The 25,149-nt window shown below is 41.2% G+C and overlaps 1 protein-coding gene across 2 annotated transcripts in view; it reads left to right on the top strand.

Moving 5' to 3' along the window:
• The window catches only part of FBLN5 (fibulin 5), a 50,091-nt gene that overhangs the window by 17,114 nt on the left and 7,828 nt on the right, over positions 1–25,149 (top strand). For both annotated transcript variants that reach the window (XM_010003717.1, XM_010003718.1), the window contains 3 exons: positions 19,305–19,427; positions 22,666–22,782; positions 24,173–24,292. In XM_010003717.1, the coding sequence (XP_010002019.1) occupies positions 19,305–19,427; positions 22,666–22,782; positions 24,173–24,292 (360 nt within the window). The remainder of the gene's footprint in view (positions 1–19,304; positions 19,428–22,665; positions 22,783–24,172; positions 24,293–25,149) is intronic.

Genomic DNA, 25,149 nt, shown 5'->3' with positions numbered 1-25,149 from the left:
CTGGGTTTTGGTTGGTTTAATGGCTTCTGTTAAACTTGGTCTCGGAATGTGGCATTATTGATCTCTGAGCCAGACAATATGTAGAATTCAGTTGTCACCAAGAGCTAATTGGCAGGAGGTTCTATGTGACTCACTTCAGAGGAGCAGCAATGGTGCACAGCCTGCCAGATCCTCAGGCAAGTGCTGACCAGGGCAGGGCTGTCACCCCAGCTGTTAATCTCTGAATGATTCCTTAGACTGACCGATAACAGTGGGTTTATATGCAGGGCTTTGTGGCTGCCTCGCCTTTATTACATCTTACTTCCAGGAATTTCAGCAGTGCCAGATCAGTTAAAGCCACTATGTATGGGTTAGCCCTGCCTGCTCTGGACAGATTTCATGAGCTTTCCTTTGTGGTATAGCTGTCATGAAAGGCAATCCCACCAATGAGACAATTGCAAGGCTTAAAAGAAAATTAGGTCACTTAATGGTGCTGAAAGATTGTCAGACTTCATGAGTACCCTTCCCTAATCCATTGGCTCTGTAACTTGTTCTTTCATCTTCCTATGGGTGTCTGGTTTAGGCTGTGAATGATAGACCATGCTTAGCCTTCTGCTGGGAGCCTCAAGGACACTGGATGTATGAGTGACACCTCCTTTACCTCCCTAGTGTGCAGAGTTCAGTACATGATAGAGGATCCTTTTTTACCTGGAAGGCTTATTTATTTTCAGTGCCCTTAACAGCATCAGCACTCTACTCAGGCCTATGTTAATCTTTGCTTGTGTTTGTGGCACCCACAGTGCCTAGAGGTGGCACTGTTCTCAATGACTTAAAAGTCACCGTTTTTCTTGGCCTTTCCCTTATATATTTTGGGTCAGCTTTGTTTCTTTTCACTTGGTTCCAGTCTGAAATTGGCCCTGGTTATATGTCACAATCAAGATGTTAAGCCAAAATATACATAAAATATGAATTGGCTCCTTTACCAATATAAATCAACCAGATGGACTGTATGTTTTGCCAGACTCTAGAGGAGGGGGTAATGTGCTGGCATTGCTCCTTTGTCTTGTCTGTAGGACACTCATGACAGAATTGACAGGCAGAAATGTAAGAGCTGCCTGATGTTGTGTGAAGTTTAACATGATCTTACCCCTTCACCTGCTGGTTGACTGGCTTCCCATTTTAGTATTTCAATGAGATGAGAGAATTTTTCAAAGCAAATAAAGCTACCAGAGGATGAATGGGAGTGACACCTCACCAGTCCATTTTGGGGGAATAGTTTCACTGTTCTGTCTCCTGGGGATGACAAGATGCACTGAAATTCATCTTCAGTTTTAACACCAGCAAAACTCTCTGGTTTTAGTTCTTTTCAACTAGAACTCGTGTTTTCAGGTGCCCTGTGGTATAAGGCTATGCTGAAGTGTGAGGAGAAGGATGGTCTAAATTATAGCGCAGTAATAAAAGTGACAGGGCAGCTGAGACAAAGGCCCAGGTCCCTAATGCTTGGTTAGATCCCTTGCTCTCAATGGCCTTCATCCTCCATGGAAACTTAGTGTGTAAATGCCTATTGATCTGGCCTGCATTCTTTGCCACAGATGACCAGTGTGACTTCAGACCTCTTTGCTCAATATTGTCTTCAGAATTGACTTTATTTGGGGAATTACAGTGTCTGAGCAATGAGCAGGAAACCCCTGAGGGTTCTAGTTTTCACACAGAGGTGCCCAGCACTTTCTGAAAGTCAGGATGTGTGTGGTGTCTTCATTTGGGCACCTGCAAGGGTGTACATGCAAACTCGTAAGTCCTTCTGGAAAACTTCCTTAGCTTTTCTCTGGCTCAGCTCTACACACCACTAAAATGAGAATCAATCTATTTGTGTTCGTGAGGCATTCCAGATACTGAAAATCCAGGAAGTTCTTCTGCTAAACTGGGAGAGACTATGAAGAGGATGAGAGAAGTGTATCTGAAGCTCGCATGGTCCGAATGAATGCACGATCCATTTGGTCTGACACTACCTGTTTTTTGTTCTGTTTTTCCACAAAAAGAAAGAATTTTAATGTCTGCTTTGCTGCAATATTATGAGCTTGTTTCCATTTTCTTTTGTGCGTGTGTGTGTGAAGTGAAATACCTTTTTTTTCCAGCCAGCCCCCCTGAGTAAAAGAAACATTACCTTGTGAAATGGTAAATTGCATTAACTGGTTTTGTGGTAGAAAACCAAAAAATATACAGGTGACACTGACTGGGAAGATAGTACAAATAGTACTACAGAGAAGTCTAGAAAAGCTACCACTGTGGTCATTAAATTAAGGGATTGGAAACACAGCACCAGATGAAAAGATAACTCAGCCACCTGATGGGAGATGACCAGAAGGCAGTAATGCCAAGAGCAGTGCAGTATGGGGCAGTTTCTGGCAGTGGTACTGAGACTTCATCCCAGAACAGAAAGGGAATAGTTCTTCAAGACTTTCTGCTGAGAAAGGACCCAACTTACTGACATGAAGTGTAAATACTTTACTACCAGATAACTGTAGATAAGTGTATGGAAATTTCAGTATAGAACAACTGTAAATTGGGGACATTATTGAGGCTGACTGATTAAAAGAGTTGAGTATATTGTAAAGCTTAGGGTGAGATGACAGTGATTGGAACTGTAAATATCAAAGAAACAGAATCTGTGTATGGTGAGTGGTACAAAAGTATGACTATTCCTGAGTAGACTACAGTTTGCTGAAATTAAGGACAATTACTTTTAGACTGAACATAGCAAAGCTCTTTATGACAGTGCAGTGTATCAGGTTGTACAAGAATACACAGGGTATGTTGTAGTGGACGAATAGTACAAAATGTATCAGCAGAAAGAAGCCTTTAAAACTGCCTGGAACAACCATTAGCAAGACAAAGTCTTGCATGAGTTGGGGGTGAGACAGATGTTACCAGGTGTCTTTCAAGTTGCTGTGTGTTTGGTACATTTCCAGCTTCCAGAGTGCACAGAGGCACTGAAGAAAATTGTTTGCTTTATCTAACCCTACATAGAAAGGTTCATAGGATGGCTAAGATCCTGCACCCATTAAATAACAGTTACTGTCCCAGTGGTGGAGCAATGCAAAGCTGAGGTAGCTTAAGTGGGTAGCCTGACATCCCCTTTCTGTAGAAGGAATCTTGGAGCAGTGCAGAGTTAGTTTGCCAGACTGCCACTCCTTGCTCCTGGAGCAGGGAGAGGAGATGGGGACTGAAAGCTACAGCACACTGCTCATTTCCTGGTATCACAACCCCTGTGGGGAATCCCACACCAGGCAGAGGCTGGAGCAGCCTTGGATCATGCTCATATATTTCAAAGGCAGACTGCAGAAATACATACAACACTTGTTGCCAGCAAATCACTAAGCACTGCATCTGGAACTTTAATTCAAAAGCAGATTGAAATTATTTTAATTAAAAGCAGGGCTGACTTTCTGATGGAATAGTCCCTAAATGCAATATATTACTTAGATAACATAATATAGGTTTTACAAAACCTTTTCTTCAAATAGCACAGATTTATTGGGGAAGATGCTTCCTAAAGTTGGCATTCTACAGTCTTTTGGGAAGTCTGCATTAAACCAACTGATACCTGTTTTATCTCCATATTCCCAAGGCAATTTTGAAAACTCAAGGTTAGATATTATTTCAGAGAGCTATGACATAGATGTGTCCTACATGGACTGAAGGATACCTGTGCATGTAATTAACAGCTAGAAATTAAAGTCCCAGCAAGTCGTGCCTTCTGAAGCTGATAAGGGATGTATATCATAACAAGTACAAAATACCATCACACCAAAAATCAGCCCCACCAAGCCTGACCTTGAATGTCTCCAGCGATGGGGCCTCCACCGCCTCTTTGGGCAACCTGTTCCAATGATCCACCACCTTCATGTTAAAGAACTTTTTCCTAATGTCCAACCTATTGCCAGGAAATATTACCACTGTGATGAACTGCACTGATAATAAGGCCTATGACTAATCTTTAAATACAAGCATTCTAAGTATTTTCCCTGAGCTATCTCCAGGAGACAGTCCATTGTGCTGTGGATTCCTGTAGCCTTCACAGACACCCAGTACTCCCAACCATACTGGCTCCCTGGTGTAAGACAGACATGCGCATATGTAAGGGTATCCAGCAAAGGACCATGATGGTGGTTAGAAGGTGGGAGCACATAATGTGCAAAGTTGAGAATAGTGGGTTTGCTCTGCCTTAAGAAGATGAGGCTGGTGAGGGGAATTGTATTGCTTGTTGTCTTTGACTACTTAAGGTGAGTGCATGGAGAAGATGAAGCCAGATTAATCTCAGAGGTGCACATGGATGGGGATGGGCAAAAGCTGCAACACCAAAGATTGCTGTGAAGGTGGTCAAACACTGTAGCAGAGGCAAATACAGTTTGTGGCTAAGGGATGAGAAATTAAAACTTCAGCTGATGAAGGCCCTGAGCAATCTGACTGCCCATGCTTTGAGTGGAGGCTTGGACTAAATTACTTCCAGAGGTGAACTCCAATATGCCTTGTTCAATGGTTCTGAGATTGCACTGCCTGGAGTGTAGGAACCTGTGTCTGATACTGGTTCTAGCCTTTAATTTATCTAAGATATCCATAAAATGAAAGTGATATTCTCTTTGTCACATAGACTTTGAGTTTTATTATTGATTTTAAAGTGCTGTAAGATCTTTGGGTGGAAACTAATATAGTAAAGTAGAAATAGTAGTCAGAAGAGTTATTCTCAGCTTTTCAGTGAAATGAATCTTGAGTTTCACGGAGTTCGAGTTCAGTTAAGACCATCCATACAAATCAACACATCTGTTTTACACCATGATCAGTACAGGGGAAGAAGATCTGCCTTTATCTCAATTGATTTATTAATTAGGCAATGGCCAGGATTCCTGAAAGTGTTAGGTAACTTTTATTAGAAATCACATCTATTCCTGCCTGGGAGTTTCACAGCCATCCAGAACCTGTCATGTTCCTGCTCAAAACCAACTGTTATTTGGGCTAAATGAAACACGACTCTGCCTCTAAAGACTCAGAACATGTGCTTTGAGGGTTTGTTTTCTCAGGATTTCACAAATCTTGAAAGTTTCTGTCTTAATTTATCCATTAAAGGTAATTGAATGGGTTTTAAAACAGAGAGAGAGAGAGAAAAGGAAAAAAACCTTTGAGCTGAAACACTCCTTTGACCAGGGAGCCACGAAGTGAGAGTAAGCAGAGCCAGAGAATTGCCAGTAGGCATCCAGATCACACACACAAATTGGAACAAAGTCAACCTCCCATAACCACACAGTTTTCATTTATCCAGGCAGGTTTGCAACACAGTTGGCTGGTGGCAATTTTTGGAACATTGCAAGTAAATGTGGCTCAACCATGAAATAGTAAATGCCAAATCTGAGTTAAAGTCAGTTATTTGGTCAGGAATTATAGGCAATTTCCAATGATCACCACCACAGAAATAAATAAATAGATTACTTGCTATGTATACACCAAAAGGGGAATGTTGCCCAACATGCATAGCTTTTTGCTGTTAACAATAATGAGGACACAGCTGTCTGAGCCTGGAAGCCAGTGTTTGCTGAAGATAATTCTCAAAGATTTTTCATCTTCTCTGGCTTTTGTCCACTACTCATTCTTTGCTTATAAAAGAGCCCAAAAGGCCCTAACATTTATACAAGAATTACTTTAGCTTTGTGGCACTTTTGAGATTGTTATAAAGCATGCTGACACATGGACGGATTTGAAACTCGGATGAAATATGAAAAACAACTTTCTCCCCTGATAAGCTCCCCAATGTCCTTAGTGCCAAGCATAACACTCTCTTTGTAGTCAATCACGACAGATTCTAGAGCAGCTGGCAAGGATTGCTGCCACGAGCAGAGATCTGAAGCTCTCCCTCCCTAAGAAGGACTTCTAACTCCCACTGCCTGCAGAGCTTGTGGCTGCGCCTGGGCAGATTAGTGATGTGACTGTGGAGTCACATATAACTGCTCAGCTCTACAGAGCATCTAAAGCAAATACGAAGCTGTCTCAGCATCCTGGCGTTTTGCAAGGGCCATCAGTGTGCTCAGGCTCATTTTCTTCATTTTATCAGCTAGGTTCAAGGAATAAGGTCTTGGATGCCTGGAGAAAGAGAAAGCACTGTAGTCCTCATTGCATGTGTGTTTGACTCAGACAGTTTAAGGGATGAGTCAAATGACATGAGGTAACCTACAGCCATGCTACCTCTGGCTGGAGCCTTCTTCTATGCCCAAGCCAAGCAGCTTTGAATCCAGTCCATTCCTGAATGAGATGCTGGTGATGATTGCTGAAGCGTCATGAGAGATTAATTAGTAATGAATCTCATTTTGCTATTCCACTTCCCCATAATGGAAAGCCCTTGTTTATATATATGTATAGGGTCCTCTTTGTTCTTATATATTAAAGATTTCAAGGTGTCCAGTGAGAGTGACTAGAACATCCAGACTGAATGGTATCCAGACCTGGTGGTATGTATCACCTACCTAGAATCTCTCTTATATTTTCAGGTCTCAAATTTTTCCCTCCCACAATTGTTTGTACAACATGTTTAAGCAATGGTTAAAGCTTTTGTCCTGTTGCATGTCAGAAGTGGCTGCATTTTAATGGAAGAAGTAACCTTTCCAAGAAAAGTTTGTTTGTCCTGCAGGTGAATATTTGCATCCCTTTGTTTTCATTGTGCCTTTAACTTTTTGATCCATTTGGATCAATTTCTTCTGCCATATTAAAAGTAGGACTGTTCTCCTCTTTACTAGTTATTGTAGTCTATTCACAGACTCAGACCTATTTAGCCTGCCAAAACACTTGGAAAAGGAGCTCTTAATGACTCAGTTAAAATGTACGGTCAAGAAGTTCACTTATTAGAGGAAATGTAAACTGACCACCAATTGGCTAAACCAGCTGGCTGGACTATTTGTGCTAGTGATTTCTCAAAGCTCCCCGGGGAGCAAAAGTGGGAATAGCAGTTCTCTTCTTTTAGTTCTCTCATGCCTTTTACCCTAGCAGAAAAGTCTTTGAAAGAATTCATTGGAGGAGAAGCCAATACAATTTCACAGACGTGTTTAAAGTCTTTATAAATAGTGCTTTAAACTCCTATATTTTTAATACATTCATTCTTAGATTCTTACAGGGTCTTATTAAGTGAACCCATAGAATTGCAGAGAAAATATACAGCTGAGCCACTGAAAATTCACTTTTCCTCTGTTAATCGTTCTACTTCACTTCTTTGAAATTTTATGTCTTCTTGAGAGGTCCCTGCATGAGACTGTTTCATATGATGCAGCAAAGGGAGAACTGTAAGGACCTTTTGCTAAAAGTATGGTTTAATTTCTTTCTTCCTGGCTCTTATTGCACATCTTCATTTCCATTGCAATATACAGTGTCACTCAAAGGACCTCCCAGCAGCTGGGAGTATTTTTAGTTAGTGCTCACTGGCTCCTCTCACCACCTTATCAGGATAAGATGGTGGTATGATACCAGTGTAGCATATGACCATACGAAATAAGTCATTCTGAGAAATGGGTAGTACAACAGTAACGCTCCATTTATGCAGCTAAAAATTATGTTTCTTGCTGATGAAGATGAAACCATATTGAGCAGCAACTGCTTGGTACCTCCTAATTCAGTAGGTCTGATCCCATCAGTGAGATGCTAACACAACTCTGTCGTACTCCAGCGGAGTACTTGGGTCATTCTCGTTCTGCTGTACCTCAGCTACTTGGAATAGCACAAGTACTGTGAAAAAATAACTGAGATCCCCAAATCACATGCACTGACCATGGATTTCATAGGTTCTGCAGAACCTGCATGAGGAAATCATGACTCCAGAGAGCCATGATGCTCTAGTTATGCTCCAGTCCATGGAGTTTAAGCAAATCAGTAGTTTGTCCCATTTCTGATCTCAGAATTAGCATGCAGGCTGTGCCTTTGTGCACAGGCTCTCATGGGACATTGGCAAGAGTCCACACAACTGCATGTGACCTTGTACCAAAAAGGAGCTCTGGAAATGAGTGGGATTGAAGAGCTATGGCCATGTGGGTGATGCCAAGTGTATGAACTGCACACAGATCTGTTCTGAGCAGAAGAAGAAGAAGCTGCTGCCCCTTTTGTCCCCTTGCTATAGGCTTACCTGCATGACTATCATATAAATATCAATCAAAAAAGCAGGACTAGAACTGTGCTTGGAGAGCAAAGTCTTTTTACAGTTTAGCTGTTTTTTATCATCTTTGAGTAATGCTGAAAGTGTGATAGCTAAGAAAAGGCTTGGATAGCTGGCAGGAGATCTAGAACCTGTGACACTTGTTGAGCAATTTTCATACCAGGCAGAAGGAGCAGCATTACAGATTCATGCCTCAAACTCCTTAGTATACACTTCCAGGCTGACCATCTATATGAAAAAACACTTTAATCCTTGCTTAGCAATCAACCAATAACATAATGCACATGGGATGCAGATAAAAAAATAATTCAGCAATCAATGGCCAGACCTCAGACACTGAAATATGCAATTAAACAGGTGTTTAGGGAGTTCATCTTGGACTGTGTCCAAGCTCAGCAGGGTCAGTTGTCCTTGGAAAAAAACACTGACCCCACACAGCAGCAGTTTGAGTTTGGCTTCAGTCTGCACTTTAGGAATGTGGCATTGTTATTTCTCCCCTTTTCTTATCAAAAGTAATTATCTTGAGAAAAAAAATTTTTGAGAAAACATGTGATTTCACTGAGTAAAAATCTACTACTGAGGAAATTATTTCTTAGTGTCCAAATAAGGAGTGGGGGAGAAGCTTGGAGGGAGTGCTCTGGTCCAAGTAATCTTGGAACTGAAACCCATGTTACTGAGCTCGGATGTTTAGTCCTGGCCTGCAATTATTCCTATAAAAAATTGACATCCAATCTTTGTATTGTTTTAAAATGGAGCTCTGAGAGTTATAAATGACTGAAGGAGCTTCAGTGTTTGAGCAGACATTCTGGAACAGGCTCGCAGCCTTGAGCGTCTCTGCAAGACCTTCACAACTTGAGAGCAGGGTGAGCAGGGTTGTGGTGGTTCAACAGCAGAATTAAAATACAAAGAGAATAAAATAAGGAAGTAGAGCCCCCCAGATCACCCACACCTCCTAGTAGAAGGGATAAGAAGACTTTCCATGGGCAAGTTTGTTCACTCTGCAAGACCTGTGCTCTCACAACTGTCAAATTATTCCCCAGCCATACTGTGTTGTACCCCATGGTGCTAATGGCCCTCGAATAATCGTGATGGCAAAAGCATACCCACTTTTGCCAATGCTTGGTCAAAGAAGGAAACACACACATTGCTACTACTGTGACCCACAGAAATTTGTGGCACAATTATCAGAATTCATTACTCAAGAAAGGAAGTCATGCATGCTAAATATGTTCCAAATAGAACAAAATGTAACAGTCCATCTGCGAAGCAGCGCACAATGCCAAAAGCATATCGTCTTGGAAATCTGCTTTCCACATTGGCTTCTCACTTGAATACAGAGTCCAAGCAAAGTTTCTCTTCTAATAGCCAAAGTCTCTGAGAATGTGGTTTCTAGCTCAGAGGTGATAAGTCCACATCCTTCCACAGCTCTCTGCTAGGGGCATTATCACCTTGACAGCCAGCAGGGAAAGGAGCTGTTATGGAGGGAATGGAATGGTCACAGTATCTTGAGCACGAACCACACCTGTGGAGGGATAAGCACAATCTTGGATGGGACCACTTTCAACTGCAGTGGATGGACTTAAGAAGACCATAGTCTCTCTTATTGCTGTAGTGGCAAGTGTAAATCATCTCCTTGGGATGGAGCTTCTTTGGTAAACTTCCCACATGCATTTACTGTGTTGTGTGGTACTACATGTTCATAAATACCGAAATGGAACTCATCAATGTATTTGTTTAACTGTCTGGGTTGGTTTTGGGTTTTTTGTTGTTTTGGGTTTTTTTCATTCAAAAGTAGCTTTTTGTCAAGCCAGTTTTTTTTTCCTGGAGGACTCTGATGTTGTCTCTGATGAGATGATCTTAAAGATTCCCTACAAGAAAGACACTGAGCTGCAGGAACATGTTGAGAGAAAGGCAAGGAAGCTGTTGCAGGGTCTAGAGCACAAGTCTAATGAGAAGAGGCGGAGGGAACTGGGGTTGTTTAGCCTGAAAAAAAGGTAGACTGCGGGGAGACCTTATCACTCTTTACAACTACCTGAAAGGAGGTTGTAGTAAGCTAGGAGCTGGTTTCTTCTGCCAAGTAACAAGCAATAGGACAAAAGGAAATGGCCTCAAGCTGAGCCAGGGGATGCTTAGATTGGATATTAGGAAATATTTATTCACAGGAAGGGTTGTCAAGCACTGGAGCAGACTTCCTAGGGAAGTGGTGGAGTGACCATGCCTGGAGGTATTTAAAAGACATGTAGATGTGGTGCTTAGAGACATGGTTTAGTGGTGGACTTGGCAGTGCTGGGCAAAGGGTTGGACTTGATGAACTTCCAAGGTATTTTCTGATCAGAATAGCTCTATAATTCTATGACCTTGTTTCCTTCTGCATTCCTTAATGCATAAAGTCCCGTTTATGCCCAAAGTCCTGTTTTTCTGAGCAGAATAAAAACAGTGTATTTACTTACATCTTTTTGAACCTCAGCATCCAATGGGCAGGTGCTTCCAGTTCCTAAGCACCTCTGCTTCTTCTCCTTGTATCTGCTGGTTTTCTCCCCTGGCTTTCCACCTCTTAAAGTCACTTAGCTGGCCAAACAATCTCCTGCTTCCTGCATGTCCCCTTCCCCTAACCTGCAGTTTACTCCTCTCTGGGCTCTTTGATTCCATAGATGGTTTGTGGTAGTAACTTGAATTCTTCCTCTTTATCTTGTTTCATGCTTCATAACGATGCCATCTTTTTACATGTCCTGAAAGGCAGGTGGCTTGTATGCCCAACATCTTTAGGCTGGTGACTCAACATCTTCTAGCATAAGAATGTTACCAATATTTTCTAAGTTTGCCATGTTTTTCTGTAGTTACTACAAACATTAGAGGTTCACTATCTCTCACTAAAAATCAGATTTATTGGTAGAAGTGCAAACAAAGTGTGAAAAATTGCACATTCGTGCACTTTAATCTTTGCAAGGGAGAAATTGCTTACTGAGAACCTCACAAATTCCTGTTCCCATTTTCAGTAGTTTCACTGACCAACACAGATCCGTTAATGGCTTAGGAAGTGAGTAAAGATGTAAAGTAAGCATAAAATCTCACATGTGATGGTTATGGATATAGATAAAAAAACCATTCAGTGAAGAGTGCAAGATACTACTTTACCACATACTCTGTCTTTTTTGTGACACAGGCCATAGCACCTTACCCAGCAATTTCAAGCACATCCTTTATTTGCTACAGCATATTTCAAAGAAGAAATACTGTTCAGGTAAAAAGCCCAAAAGTGAGGGATCATCCACCACAGACTTTATAATGTTTTTCAGACAGTTAATCTGTAGTACTACTAAAGTTTGTTTCTTATTTTGATTTATCTTGTAAACATTGAATTTCACCCCATTGTCTTTAGCTAGCTTTAGTGACCATCTCTACCTAAAAATGTTATTTCCATGAAGATGTTTACAGGCAAATACTCCTTAAAACTTCTCCCAAATATATTATTAGATGGAGCATTAGCTTATACTGAGACACAATTTTGTGACTTGGAAATACTCTTTGGAGATTTCCTGAGCTCTTTGCAATATTGCTTTTTGAAGCGCTGATGCCAGAAATGTATTTCAGTAATTATTTTACTAATGCAATATACAGTGGTAAGAACAATGTCCTATGTCTACTCAGTGTTCTCATGTTTATGCTGGTCCTTTCACCAACACTGTGTCAGGAAAAAATTGTGTTCAAGTGATTATCTTTAATCATCTCAGGGTTATTTTCAGTATTAATGTTTTTTACTCTTGATGTACAACCTTGCATTTGTCTGCATTGAAATGCACTTTCAAATGTGCCCACTATACCTGGCAAGTTACTTTTATGTAAGAGTTCTGTTCACTTTTTCAGTCTTAACTCCACCAGCTTGTTATCCTCTGCATTTCATCCCAAATGTGGAAAACAAGGGACCAAAATCAGATCCTCAGAGTCCTGTAGACACTCACAGCATGATTCCACATTTATGATTCACTGTTGAGATTTCTGGTGTCCTAGTTTTAACCTCTTTTGCTTGAGCAGTCTGGTCTTAATTCAGTAGATTAGAATATATTTTTATTTTTATGCTGTGATTTCTTGTGATATAAAAATGCAAGCAGCTTCAGCCCTGCATTCTTTGTGGACATGAGTCAGTGTAAAAGATCACTACATCTTCTGATAAGAATTACCCTCCCAGATGAGATGTGGTGTGCTGCAGTTTGACATCTGTGTTTTCTTTCTGGTTTTAATACTATGCTAGTCCATATGTTGTATGCCTGGCTTTTAAATAATTTACATTTTTTTTTAATTTATGGGCAATTTATTAAAGATGTCACTCACTGTTCTATGATGTGGCTAAATTCTAAAGAATCCATGAAGATTACTGCTAGCTTTTACAGATAGTAAAACACAGCCAGTAATTTGCATGCTAAGTGCAATTTGTTCATTTATTTATTTTGATATTGTAAATGGTATCTATCCAGTCACCAGGCATCCTGCCATCCATTAAAAATACAATCTGTACCAATAAAAACAAAGCATCAGCACATCACATCCCACAAAAGGCAGCTAGTCAGCCAGAAATATAAAACCCCCACATTCTCCACCCTTCCAATCCCCAAATGAAACCACATTGCCCCAGCCACCTCACCTCTGTCAAAATGTCAAGTAAACAGAAATCATCCCCCAGGGTTGCTAGACCAAACAACCACAGTCATAACTTTTTCAGGCAGACAGGTTGAACTAAGAGAGAGAGATGTAGTTAATTTTGGAGTATTTGGGCTCAGGCTTTTGGACCAAGGGCTGACAAATATATATGGTGATGCCTCCTACCTATTCTTCCATTCAGTCAGTAAACCAAAGATCTTTAAAGCAGATGGTTCATTTTAGGTGGCATTTTTTAGGAGGCAGAGCGCAGCAGTCTGGATGGACCATGTGGTTGGGAAGTAAAGCCATGAATTGTTACCACTTCAGGTCAAATTTTAATTTCAGTCTAGACTTCTGCCTGAATTTCTTCCCTTGGGAGTAGCTGTGGGAGCAGTAATGTGAACACAACTGGAAGGACAGATGGCAAAATATAGATGACTGATAGTTTAATAGCACACAGCAGCATAATCAAGAGCCAAGACATCCAGAGCCAATATTGGCCGAGCGCTCCTAGGCAAGAGAAGCCTTGAACAGGGATCAACCCTGCCCTGCCTTGGTTCCCTAGTGGGGTCTTGAGTGCTGAACAGCCGTTCTCTCAAAATCAGGAACCTCTAAGGAGTAACCCAGAGTCACTAGTCACTTGGGAAAAATTATTCAAAATCATTAGGTCTTACAACAATCTTTAGCATTCTCTTGTTTTCATACGTAATTTCACAACAACAGTTCCAGTACTGCCTGTAAGAGTAAGAAAAGGGTGGTAGCTAGATAACTTTTCCAGTTTGTTACTGACTGTCAATGGTTCTCTACCTGTTTCAGTAGCTACTGGAAGCTTTGAGGTTCAGTGCATCATTATTGTAGGACAGTAACTCTATGAGTAGCATATTAGAAACAAGTTTAGCTGAAAGAGCTTTTGATGCTTCTGAGGTCTCCCAGGAGAACATAATGTTTTCAGAATCATGGTAAATCTTTTACTTGAGATCTCATTAGCCAATCTAGAGTCTGTAAAAAATTTCTGAAAAAGTTGTACATTTAAGTATTTATATAGGAGAGGCAGGTTGTATTTGGCTCCATGAAGGACTACAAGTCAGCAACATCTGTGATTTGTTTTTGCTTCTGTCTTGTTGAGTGGTCACAGGCTAGTCCCTTAAATTCTTCATTTTGAATTTCTCAGTTGAAATTCAGGAGCACTGATATTTATAATGAAGTGGGACATTGCAGGGTTTCATTGAACAGTTTGATTTGTACTGGGATTGGAAGACTTCAAATAAAAATGGTCTAATTGTTGACTGGCTCTTTATATAAGAAGACAGGCCATACCCTGAGTAGTTTTACATGTTGAACGTGAGGTAGACTGGACTATGACAGAGATTCTGTTCAAACAAAAGAGCAAGGATGAGCTCCTATGAACTAAATTCTCAGCACATGAGCTACACTGTGATCACTAACAATTTATTAAGACTCTGAATGGGGGGATCGTGGTTTGCGCCCAACACGACAGCAAAGAAACAGCCCCATGGCCACTCACTCAACTCCCCCCCCTCACACACACTCTGGGATGAGGAGGACAAAGCTCATGGGCTGAGACAAAGGACAAGGGGGGTTCTTCACTGATTAAGGTCCCAGGCAAAACAGACTAAACTTGAGGAAAAATAATAATTTAATTTCACACTAATCAAACACACCCAGGACACAGACACACACAGAGCAGGGCTTGCATATGTTACCCCCATCCCTCCCTTCTTCCCAGCCCCAATCCCTTTGCTCCCGGTTTCTCTCCCTCCTTCCCCCCAGCGGCACAGGGGGACAGGGGATGGGGTTTAGAGTCAGTTCACAGGCTGGGGGTTCCTTCTGCTCCTGCCTCCTCAGGAAGAAGGATTCATTACAGTCCTTCCCTGCTTCCCCACAGGGTCCCTCCCATGGCAGAGAGTCCTGCATGAACCTCTCCTTCATGAGTCCTTCCCACGAGGTCCGGAGCTGCTGCAGCCTGGGCTTCCCACAGAGTCAGGAGCTGCTTCGGGAACAGCCACCTCACAGGGCCACAGCTGCCATCTCGCCATGGGTTGCAGGGAAACTTCTCCTTGGGCACCTTCTTCCCCTTTTTCCTTACCAACCACCAGCACCGCAGCTCAGCTCTTCTCATTTAAGTGCTCTCTGCTCAGGTGTTATCTCAGTTCTTTTGTATGTTAATCGCTGAGGCCCATCTGTTGTCCCTCTAATGGCTCCTTGGCTGGGTTTGGAGCAGGGGCAGCTTCTCAGCTTCTGACCGGAGCCACCCCTGGGGCCCTTCCCCCGCTACCAAAAAATCCCACCAAACCAAACCAGAACAGGAGGGCAGTGGGGACTCTAGGGTTCCTTCCTAGCTTGCTTCACTTAAGTAACTCTTCCGCTCTCCAGCTGATTACACTTTGCTTTGGGGCTCAGTCGAGCCATTGCTGTGTTTCTTTCCATGTCTGGGACTGCCACGCAAGTTATGCTGAGCCAGAGACACTCTTCTAGGCTCCAGGGAACTGCGTCTTGGGAACTTCGTAGCCACATGCACTATCCTTGTATTGAGTAGTCCTGACAACTTTTTATCCTATGAATTAATCTGCTTCGAACCTACAAAGCTTTTCACAATTTAGTATCATGTACATTTAGCACCACCGTTTTTACTCTAGTATGGCTCAGGAGCACTTACAAGGGCAGAGGTGGTACAAGTTGGCTTTGAAGTGTTATTCCCAGGGCAATACACACCTAGGATCTATGTTTCAATAAAGCTGTGCAGCCAGTATAAGAAATTATTTACACATCATTGAATAGCTGTCAGATTGCCTCCACTTGCAATTTTCCACTCAACCAAAAGTGCCCTACGAGTGTTCTGATATGGAGTCACAGAATCACAGAATCACAGGGGTTGGAAGGGACCTCTGAAGATCATCCAACCCCCCTGCTGCAGCAGAAACACCTAAGGCAGATCACAGAGGAACACATCCAGATGGGTCTTGAAAGTCTCCAGAGAAGGAGACTCCACAAGCTCTCTGGAAAGCCTGTTCCAGTGCTCTGTCACCCTCACAGTAAGGAAGTTTTTCCTCATGTTGAGGTGGAGCTTCCTGTGTTGTTACTTGGTGCCATTTCCCCTTGCCCTATTATAGGGCACCACTGAAAAGAGAGCGGCCCATTTTTGACATCCACCCTTCAGTTATTTAGAGACATCTTATTCTTCTCTTCTCAAGACGAAGCATCCCCAGGTCTCTTAGCCTTTCCTCATATGACAGATGTTCCAGTCCCTTAATCATCCTCATTTCTATGCTGGCATTTAAGTTTCATGACTCTGTTATAGACAATATCTCAAAGTTTTATGGCTAGTTTTCTCCCTAGTGGAAGTACATTTGGTTTTGTTTGTTGTGGTTTTTTTTCCCTATCAAATGTCTAGTTTTGACTTTATCAGTCACACCATTTCTCATTGTATGCTGCACTGTGTGAATGGTGTGGGCAAGACATGCTCTGTCTCCCAGTTCTGATATTCTTCAGGATGATACTTAACCATTAGCCAATTGTTACACCAACATTTTTCTCAGTGCAAATATCAGCTTTCACTTAGTGAGTCCAGGTAATGTAAATAACCCCTGGCAGACAGGCTGGGATTATACTACCTGTTTGAACTGAGAAGGCTGCTTGCCAAAAATAATTGATTTGATTGCATCACCTTGGCCTGTCAGTGACATTTCATGGTGAGGGGCAATCTTAGAGAAAGCCAGAGACATGTAATACAGAACTTGTAATACAGAGAACATGTAATGCAGTTGTGTGCCCAAGCAAAAAGCTATTAGCAAAGCTCTTTATACTTGCTGATCACATAAAACTTCATTTATTAAATCAGAGAGGAATTATTCACCATAAAATATAGGGAGTCAAGGAGTTCTCGATAGAGCACTTCAGGATGATCACATTTTCTAGGGACAGCAGAATTTTCACAGGCAGCCCCTGCTGAAAAAAAAAAAAAAAGGCATTCAAATGGAAATATGTCTAATATAACCTGAAACAGTGAAGACTGAGAGTAAGCAAAGAAATCTGCTTGGTAGACAGAAAAAAAGGATCAATGTCTTACTTTTTGTGAGTACTGCTTGTTGTGCTGCTGATCATGGAGCTGCTACTGAGATGACTTGGGAACAAAACTGATCCCATAGCCACCCATTGCTTTTGGTGAAGGATTTTGTTGTATCCCTGAAAGAAAGATGCACCACAGAAGAGAGGATCTGTAGTTTTCAAAAAGCATTGCTACCACCTATGGTGATAAGACCCTGACTCTCATTTTGTCTCCACTGTTCTTCAACTATTAGTATTACTGGAAGCAGGGAGCATGGAAAATGAAAATATCTTTTTTAAGTTCAGAATAGGCTAGAAACAGCAGAACTGGCCAGATCCCAAGATTCCTCTCCTTAAATAATAAAAAACCATGACAAATAGAAAGCTTTGTAATTTAAAAAACATTAATGTATTTTTAGTTATATTTATATTTAGATGAAATCTGTATTCAAACGCTACCAATTGTGTGTGATATGCTGGATGAAGGGAAGATGCAGAATTTTTAGCCCTAACAGGAGCATCCACTGAACGACATATTTATGCACCTGTATCATAGAAACATAGAATAGTTTGGATTGGAAGGGACCTTTAAAGATTATCTAATCCAACCCCTCTGCAGTGAGCAGGGACATCTTCAACTAGATCGGGTTGCTCAGAGCCCTGTCCAGCCTGACCTTGAATGTTCCATGGATTGGACATCCACCACCTCTCTGGACAACCTGTGCCAGTGTTTCATTACCCTCATGATAATTTTTTTCATTATATCTCATCTAACTCTACCCTCTTTTCATTTGCAGCCTTTGTCCCTTGTCCTATCACTACAGGCCCTGCTAAAAAGTTTGTCCCCATCTTTCTTATAGGCTGTCTTTGAGTATTGAAAGGCTGCAATAAGGTCTCCTCAGAGCCTTCTCTCCAGGCTGAACAATCTCAACTGTGTCAGCCTTTCTTCATAGAAGAGGTGTTCCTTTCCTATATAGTCTAGACTTATTATCTTACTCCTTTCCCACTTCCTCCACCATTTTGCCAACCTTTTCTCTAGCCAATAAATACATGGGAACTGATTTCCAACACAGTTAATTACCTCTAATTGCACCATTCTTGTTATCTTACCAGCTTTGACTCACTATAAATTGCTCTCGTACAGATGCTGGCAAGATAAGAACTCCAGACTCTCTCCATATAAATAATATGTATGAATTTATTTATATGTCTGAACATATTAGATATGCTGCTGTGGTAGACCAGATCAGTTGTTTCATGACTGCTGGGATTTTACAGGTGACTGGCTATGCCAGGTGCCTCAGAGGCAGGTACTGAGACAAAATTCCTGCCTCCTGCTGCAAGCTTCAGCCCAGTGTGTTTGTGAGATACTTGAAAGTCATGACCCAAGAACGTCTGGGTTAATACGAGTCAGGGAGGGATCAAGGGAGTAGCATTGCTTGGATGACATACTACCTCAGCAAAGGCCAGTGCACAGTATGCTGGAATAAAAAATAGTTTAGCTATCAATAAATAAAACATAGAAATCTGGGTTGGCTGAAAGAACGACACAATTTATCTTTTGATATTTCCATTTCTGACATCTAGAGGCAAACCCAACACCAGAAACATGAGGGAAGAGATTGAGTATGGAGGGATTCAAACTGAACTTATGACTCTGAAAGGCATTTTTAATCAGTAAGGTTTCTGGGTCCTGGCTTATATAAATGTAGGAATGCTATTCACCTCCTTGCAAAAAGACAAAAATAAAAAAAAAAAAAAGAAAAAAAAGAAAGCCCACAACAAAAACACCCTAAGGGGTTGTAATAAAAAGCCAAATACATTAAAAACAATAAGGATGGTAAAAAAATAATAATACAAGAAAATAGTTTTACTGTCAGGAAATTGATTCCAGGGGAAGTATACATTTCTTTGTCAGGTAAAGGTTGATTTTGGTTGAACCCGCTGTCCGAAAAATTACAGTGGGATGATCTGTGTTGGTGGGGGTAGGAAGCAATTAGTTTTATGTCTGAGTTGTGTTTGTACATCTCTCAATTTCCCACTCATCTCTCACTCAACTGTGGGGTTATGAAACCCTTTCAGCAACGTTTCCCTGGGACTGAACGCTGCCTTGTAGCATGGAAATTGCAGTTCAGTGACAAAGCAGATGTGGAAGTAATAAAAATCTCAAGGTAATTCAATCCCTTTCTTGAGGAGCTCTGAGAAGCACTAGGTCATCTGCAAAAGGGAGAGACGTGATGAGCACCCTCAGTTCTCACTCCCCTCAGAAATTTATTCTTAAGGCTTTCACTTCAGGTTATGATCATTCTCTCCACTCCACCACACTTTGTTCCTTACACAGGCCCAGTGTACACATTATGAATGCAAGTCTCTATACAGCCTGAACAATCTTTTGTTGTTGCTGTTTCTAATGTTTTCTTGCTGTATTTCTCTGTTGCAGATGTGGATGAATGCGCTTCGGATTCTCACCAGTGTAACCCCACCCAGATCTGCATAAATACTGAGGGGGGCTATACCTGCTCCTGCACTGAAGGCTACTGGCTGTTAGAAGGCCAGTGTTTAGGTAAAAACCTCACACGATATGGTATTTGTGCACCTGTGTATGCATATCTGTGAACAGCTGAACTAAAGTCACTGCCCATCTTTGTCAAGTACACGGTTAAGCCTTCACCTACATGGAAACTGATGCCTTTCAAGTCTGTAAGTGCCAACAGTGTGCTCGGCAGGAACACTCCCTTTCAGAACAAAAATGTAGATGTAAATGCCATATGACTAGCATCCATGTAACAAGTAGGATTTTCATATTCCCAGTCTGAAGGACTCCCTCTCATGAAAGATCAGTCACAAGCATGTGTACAAAATGATTTATCACCAAACAGATTGATCCTTTCCACACCACAACAATGTGGGCCCGAAGGGATCAGTATTTGGTACCAAGAAGCAGACCAGTAAATTCCCAGCTTCAACCAAGACTTTTGCTTGGGGGTGAGAAAAAAAATTATCTCTGAAATGGGTGGCATTTCAGTAGCTTGCAAGCAGTTCTATTTCAGTTTTATTCTTTTCCTTGAAGTAATGTCCTGTTCATTCTTTTAGCTCAGCCCTGTTGAAAAAAAAATCACTCAACAAAGAGCACAGGAAAACCTTCCAGCTTGCCTCTCCCCCAGCCCATTCCCTTCACTTCACATGCCAGCAGGATGATGAAGCAGTTGTTAATTTTAGGTACACAGATAGGACCTACTAGATAGGGTACAGTGGGTTTTTTGCTCTTTTTTTTTTTTTTTTTTTTTTTAAAGTTTGCTCATTATTACTTCTTTTCCCTCAGTGCAGGCTGTTTGCCTGCCAGCTCTGTAGAGCTGGACTGTCCTGTCTGAACACCTCTGCTGGAAGGAGAATGGGCTTTCCCTGCCCATTCATCCCTGGAGCCTCTCCAGTCATTTTCCAACTTTATTCTTCCAAGTACCAATTCCAGTGAAGGACTGACTCACAGCTGCTTTCTTAACTACTGCTAACAGCTGCTGCATCACTCACCTGGCAGGGACAGAGCTGAGCCTCCTCCAAGCTGGGATCTGTGCAGCCATAGCCTCTTTGAGGAGTCACTGTCTTGTAGTTCCTGTGGGATATGAAGTCTCCAAGCCCTCTGCACTTTAATCTCTGACAATTCCTCTTTTCTTGGGAAAAAAAGCTCATGCCAGGGGTTGTACAGATGCATGTGATGGGGTGGGGGTGAGGGATTCTGCTCTGCATCACCTGTTTTGTTACCCATTTACTTCTCCCAGTTACAGCCCAAATGAAAGGGTTGTGTGCAACATCCAGGATTTGGACATGTATCTAAAGTACTTTCCTATTTGATGGATATACCAGAAAATTGAAATGGCTGCATTGCTGAATTGATTCAAATATCTGTTTATGCTGTTTAGAATAGGCAATAACATCCCAGCATTGCCCACTTTAAATAATAATGGGGCAGATTATTACAAGGCAATGCAAGGAACTAAAAGTTAGAGTTGCTGTACGTGCCCCACGTGTCAAAAAAAGGTCCCAGTTTTCCATATTTTCCACTGGCTTTGGACAAGTGATTTTTGCTGGCATAAAGCAGTAGTAGAGGGCTGGGTTGTGTTTTAGAGACAGGGCATTTTTTGTGCTCTGTTACTAAATCACAGTCAGAAAAAGCTACACTTCTATCTGTTGTTATTATCCCAGGAAAGTTTATACAGGAGGAGCCAGTACAGCAGTATCCACACGACCTATCCACAAGGAGCATCCCTGTAAGAGCCCTTAACTTAAAAATGTAGCACTTTTGAGATAACAGCCCTACAAAAGCCAAAGCATGTCTTTAAAGTAATGCATTGTGTCAGTGAAATAAGGTATTCATTTGTTTAAAATCCATGTCACTTTTTGCAGGATTTGGCTAAGCCCAAAGCTCAAGCTGGTGTACATAGCACAACTGACCCCAGCCTTTAGGTTATCTTACTAGTAGGCATAAAACTGTTAGTGTCCTTGTTATTTTACAATGAGAGAGTATTTCCAAGACATTTGACATTTTCAGAATGGTTTCCTGAGACTTTCTAGGGCAAAACTTCCCCAGTGAGGCCAACGACATAAACTTGAATTGCAGGATGTAGCTACTTATACAACAGATTCACGACATTGTTGTTTTTATGGAATTACCACATTGTGTAAATGTAGAAGTCACTCAAGATTGCAGTTTCCCAATATATTCTTAATATTTTACACTAAAAAAGGAAGCAGCCAACTTAGCTAACAAATAATTAACTGCTGGAATTCATCCAGATATGAACATATACATGTGAATGATAGGGAGAACACTGCAACTCTAACTCTCACATGAATTGGAACCTGTTGTGGGAGGCATTTGGTGAAAATCTCTGTCTTCCTGCTTTGTTCCTTCTGGCAAACTCACTGGAGATAATATACTTGGTCTTCTATTGCACAAGCTTAACTTCAAAGCTTTGAGATTAGCCATTAAAAAAAAATCAAAAGCCAGTTGATACCAAAGGAAATGTAAAGCCTTGGAAAAGACAACTACTCCAGGTGTTTCATTCTTGTTCTTAGTCCAGGGGCAAAATTCTTCTAGCCCTTAATACCACTGTATGTATCTTAGGGCATTTTCTTGTGCTTAAAACAGTCAGTTGTATGTATTGCTAATGCTACAATTCAGCCCAAATTGCTTTTTATCATTAAATGTGCTGTTCATATTTTAGAGTCTATACTTTGTCAGTTAAAAATTCATATAAAATGTAAATGTCATATAAATGTGACTATTTGAAAAAAACTCTTTAAAGAATATCCTCTCTAAAAAAGAAGAAATATTTAGTAACAAACACTTCCTGCTTTTCAAGTGAGTAGGTTTGTTATATGTGGACATAAAAAAGGTTTCTATCTTGATTCTGATAAAATTTTGCTACCACGTTGGCTGTGCTCCTGCTGACAGGCTGTGCCAGCCATCAGGTATGCTTCAAGGCAGCTGCTTAAAGGAACTGACTCTGGGCTCCCTGATGAGATTACATTAAGCTGAATATTACAGCAATGACAATTCATAGGACTGACCAATACTGATAGATGTCAGCTGTGGATTAAAACACATTGCTACATTCTTCTGGGTAGAGGTGTATTTTAACTATAACTCTGAGTCTGAACACTTGAAAGTTTGGCTGTTATACCTGTAACCAGTATGCTAGGTTAGTCCTGTGTGTTTAATACTGTTGACTTAATGTGCTTGCTGCTTTGTACCTGCATGAGAAAAGGCAGACCTCTCTACTTCACATCTTTCCCACCTACAGACATAGATGAATGTCGCTATGGCTACTGCCAGCAGCTGTGTGCCAACGTGCCCGGGTCCTACTCCTGCACCTGCAACCCAGGCTTTACCCTCAACGATGATGGGAGATCATGTCAAGGTACTGTGCATAGTGAACCATGGCATCCTTGGTCCTAACCCTGCAACATCCTTAAACCTTGCTTAGTTTTTAGAATATAAAACACCTTCCCAACATTGCTTGTGAAAATGTTCATAGGTTTGTCAGCCTGAGATTTTTCTGCTGTTTCACTGTGCCTTGGAGGGGCACAGGCGAGACATAACCATGTATCAGGAGAAGCATGCACACAGGCCCAAGCCCCCAGAATACAGAGTTACTCAAGTTAATGAAATTACCAGGAGTTTGGGCACTGGATTTACTTTTAAGATCTGAGGCTGCATGACCCACCTGATGCAGGAAAACTGTCAGATCAGTAAATTAGATCTGAGTCTCCCAAGTTCCATACTAGGGTCCTGGGCACTAGACCACATTTTGCTTTGATGTGCTACCTCAAAGTCACAGAATCACAGAATCATCGTTGTTGGAAAGGACCTCTGAGATCACCAAGTCCAACAGTCAACACAAAAAACCCCCCACAACCTTGGCCACTAGAGCATGTCCTGAAGTACCAGATCTACATGGCTTTTGAATACCTCCAGGAATGGTGACTCAATAACCTCCCTAGGCAGCCTGTTCCAGTGTCTGACCACTCTTCAGTGTAGAAATTCTTCCCAATGTCCAATCTAAGCCTCCCCTGTTGCACCTTCAGGCCATTTTCTCTGGTCCTGTCGTTATTTACTTGGGAGAAGAGACCAATACCTACCTCCCTACAACCTCCTTTCAAGTAGTTGTAGAGGATAATGAGGTGTCCCCTCAGCCTCCTTTTTTCCAGACTAAACAACTCCAGTTCCCTCAGCTGCTCCTCATTACTATTCTTTGGACTCTGCAAGACAACCTCTTCATGAAGCCTCTCCCTAGCTAATCGGGTAGCATCTTCCCACATACTGCAGGAAATGGTCTGTGCTAATGATGTTCAGAAGCTGCTAATGTCCTAAAAGCAGAAAAAAATAATAATATTGTTTTGTCTTAGCCCTGTATTTCCACGAGGACCGTTCATTATTGCACTTTCTTCCTCAGGAATATCCTGCTATATTTTGTCTCAGGTCTGTTATGACAAAATCAGTTTAAGGGTTTTAAAAGTGTGGGATAAAGGCAGAAGCATTTGTAATAAATATTTCATCCCCACCTTCCATGATTGTTGTTGGGTTTTTTTTATTCCCAAAACTCTTAATTTCCACACATGCTGTGTTTCCAACATGCTATTTCCAGGCGTCAGCCCGAATCCCAGTAAACAACATTGACTTGGTTATATTTTTTCACAACAATTAATTCTGACTGTAGAGCTAATTTCTTTGAAATGCTTTAACTGTTATGAACTGAAAATAGAGTTTGGGAAGAAGTCACTGATGCATTGGGCATTGTTTTCCCATAGATGTGAACGAATGCACAAGTGAAAACCCTTGCACTCAGACCTGCGTCAATACCTACGGCTCCTTCCTCTGCCGCTGTGAGCCTGGCTATGAACTGGAAGCTGATGGAGTTAACTGCAGTGGTAACTGTCTTTAGTTTTGTTTGCTTGCTTGTTTTGTTCTTTGTTGTTGTTGTTTTTTTTTGGTTGGTTGGTTGGTTTTTGCTTATTTTGTTTTTTTTCCTCTCTAATTCTATTAAGTTCTCTTTTCCCGATGTATTGTTTTGTACATGCCTTTTAAAAGCTTTTTGCTTTGGTCCCTGGTTGGCAGCAGGATAGCTGCAATTCATATGATCTTATTTCCAGTTAAAGCACACAGCAAATATCCAGAAAAGCACAATGGAGGAAAACTGCAAATGGTTCTAAATAAATAAGCTAAATATTCAAAAGCTCCACAATACCAGCAAAGCACAAGAAAACACTTTGTAATACTGAACAGGAAACTTTATTAGCACAAGTACTGATAGTTGAGAACATTCTTCCATGATTAAAGAAATATTTTATATAAAACACTTTTCCATTTGTCTTTAGAATGCATTTATTCTTCTTGCTCTTATGACTGCACACTTCTGCCTGAAAACTTCCCTAGTTTCCCCTGTATGGCTCTGGCTTCACTTCGGAAGCAATGTATGGTTTCTTAGCACAGCTATTGCTAATCTGTTCAGCATACAGCAGAATAAACTGTGCTTATGTCACTGTACTTTTTCCTCTCTCTCTCTTATTTTTTTTTTCTTTTATTGCTTTATTTTGATTGAAGGCAAAACTTATTTCTGTGCTTAATGTTCCCACAGCCCGATAAAATTAAAGAATCCAGCCAATATTTCTTGGAAGGAAATATGCACTGGAAAATACTTGGTTTTTAATTTACAGTAAACAGATGTAACATACCGTTTCTGAAAGAGAAGACATGTGATATGCAGTATGTGTATAGATTAGTGTTT

Source organism: Chaetura pelagica, unplaced genomic scaffold (genome assembly GCF_000747805.2).
Source record: "Chaetura pelagica isolate M959 unplaced genomic scaffold, ChaPel_1.0 scaffold48, whole genome shotgun sequence".
Classification (NCBI taxonomy): domain Eukaryota; kingdom Metazoa; phylum Chordata; class Aves; order Apodiformes; family Apodidae; genus Chaetura; species Chaetura pelagica.
Note: the sequence above shows the minus strand (reverse complement) of the source record. Positions and strands in the feature narration are given on the sequence as shown.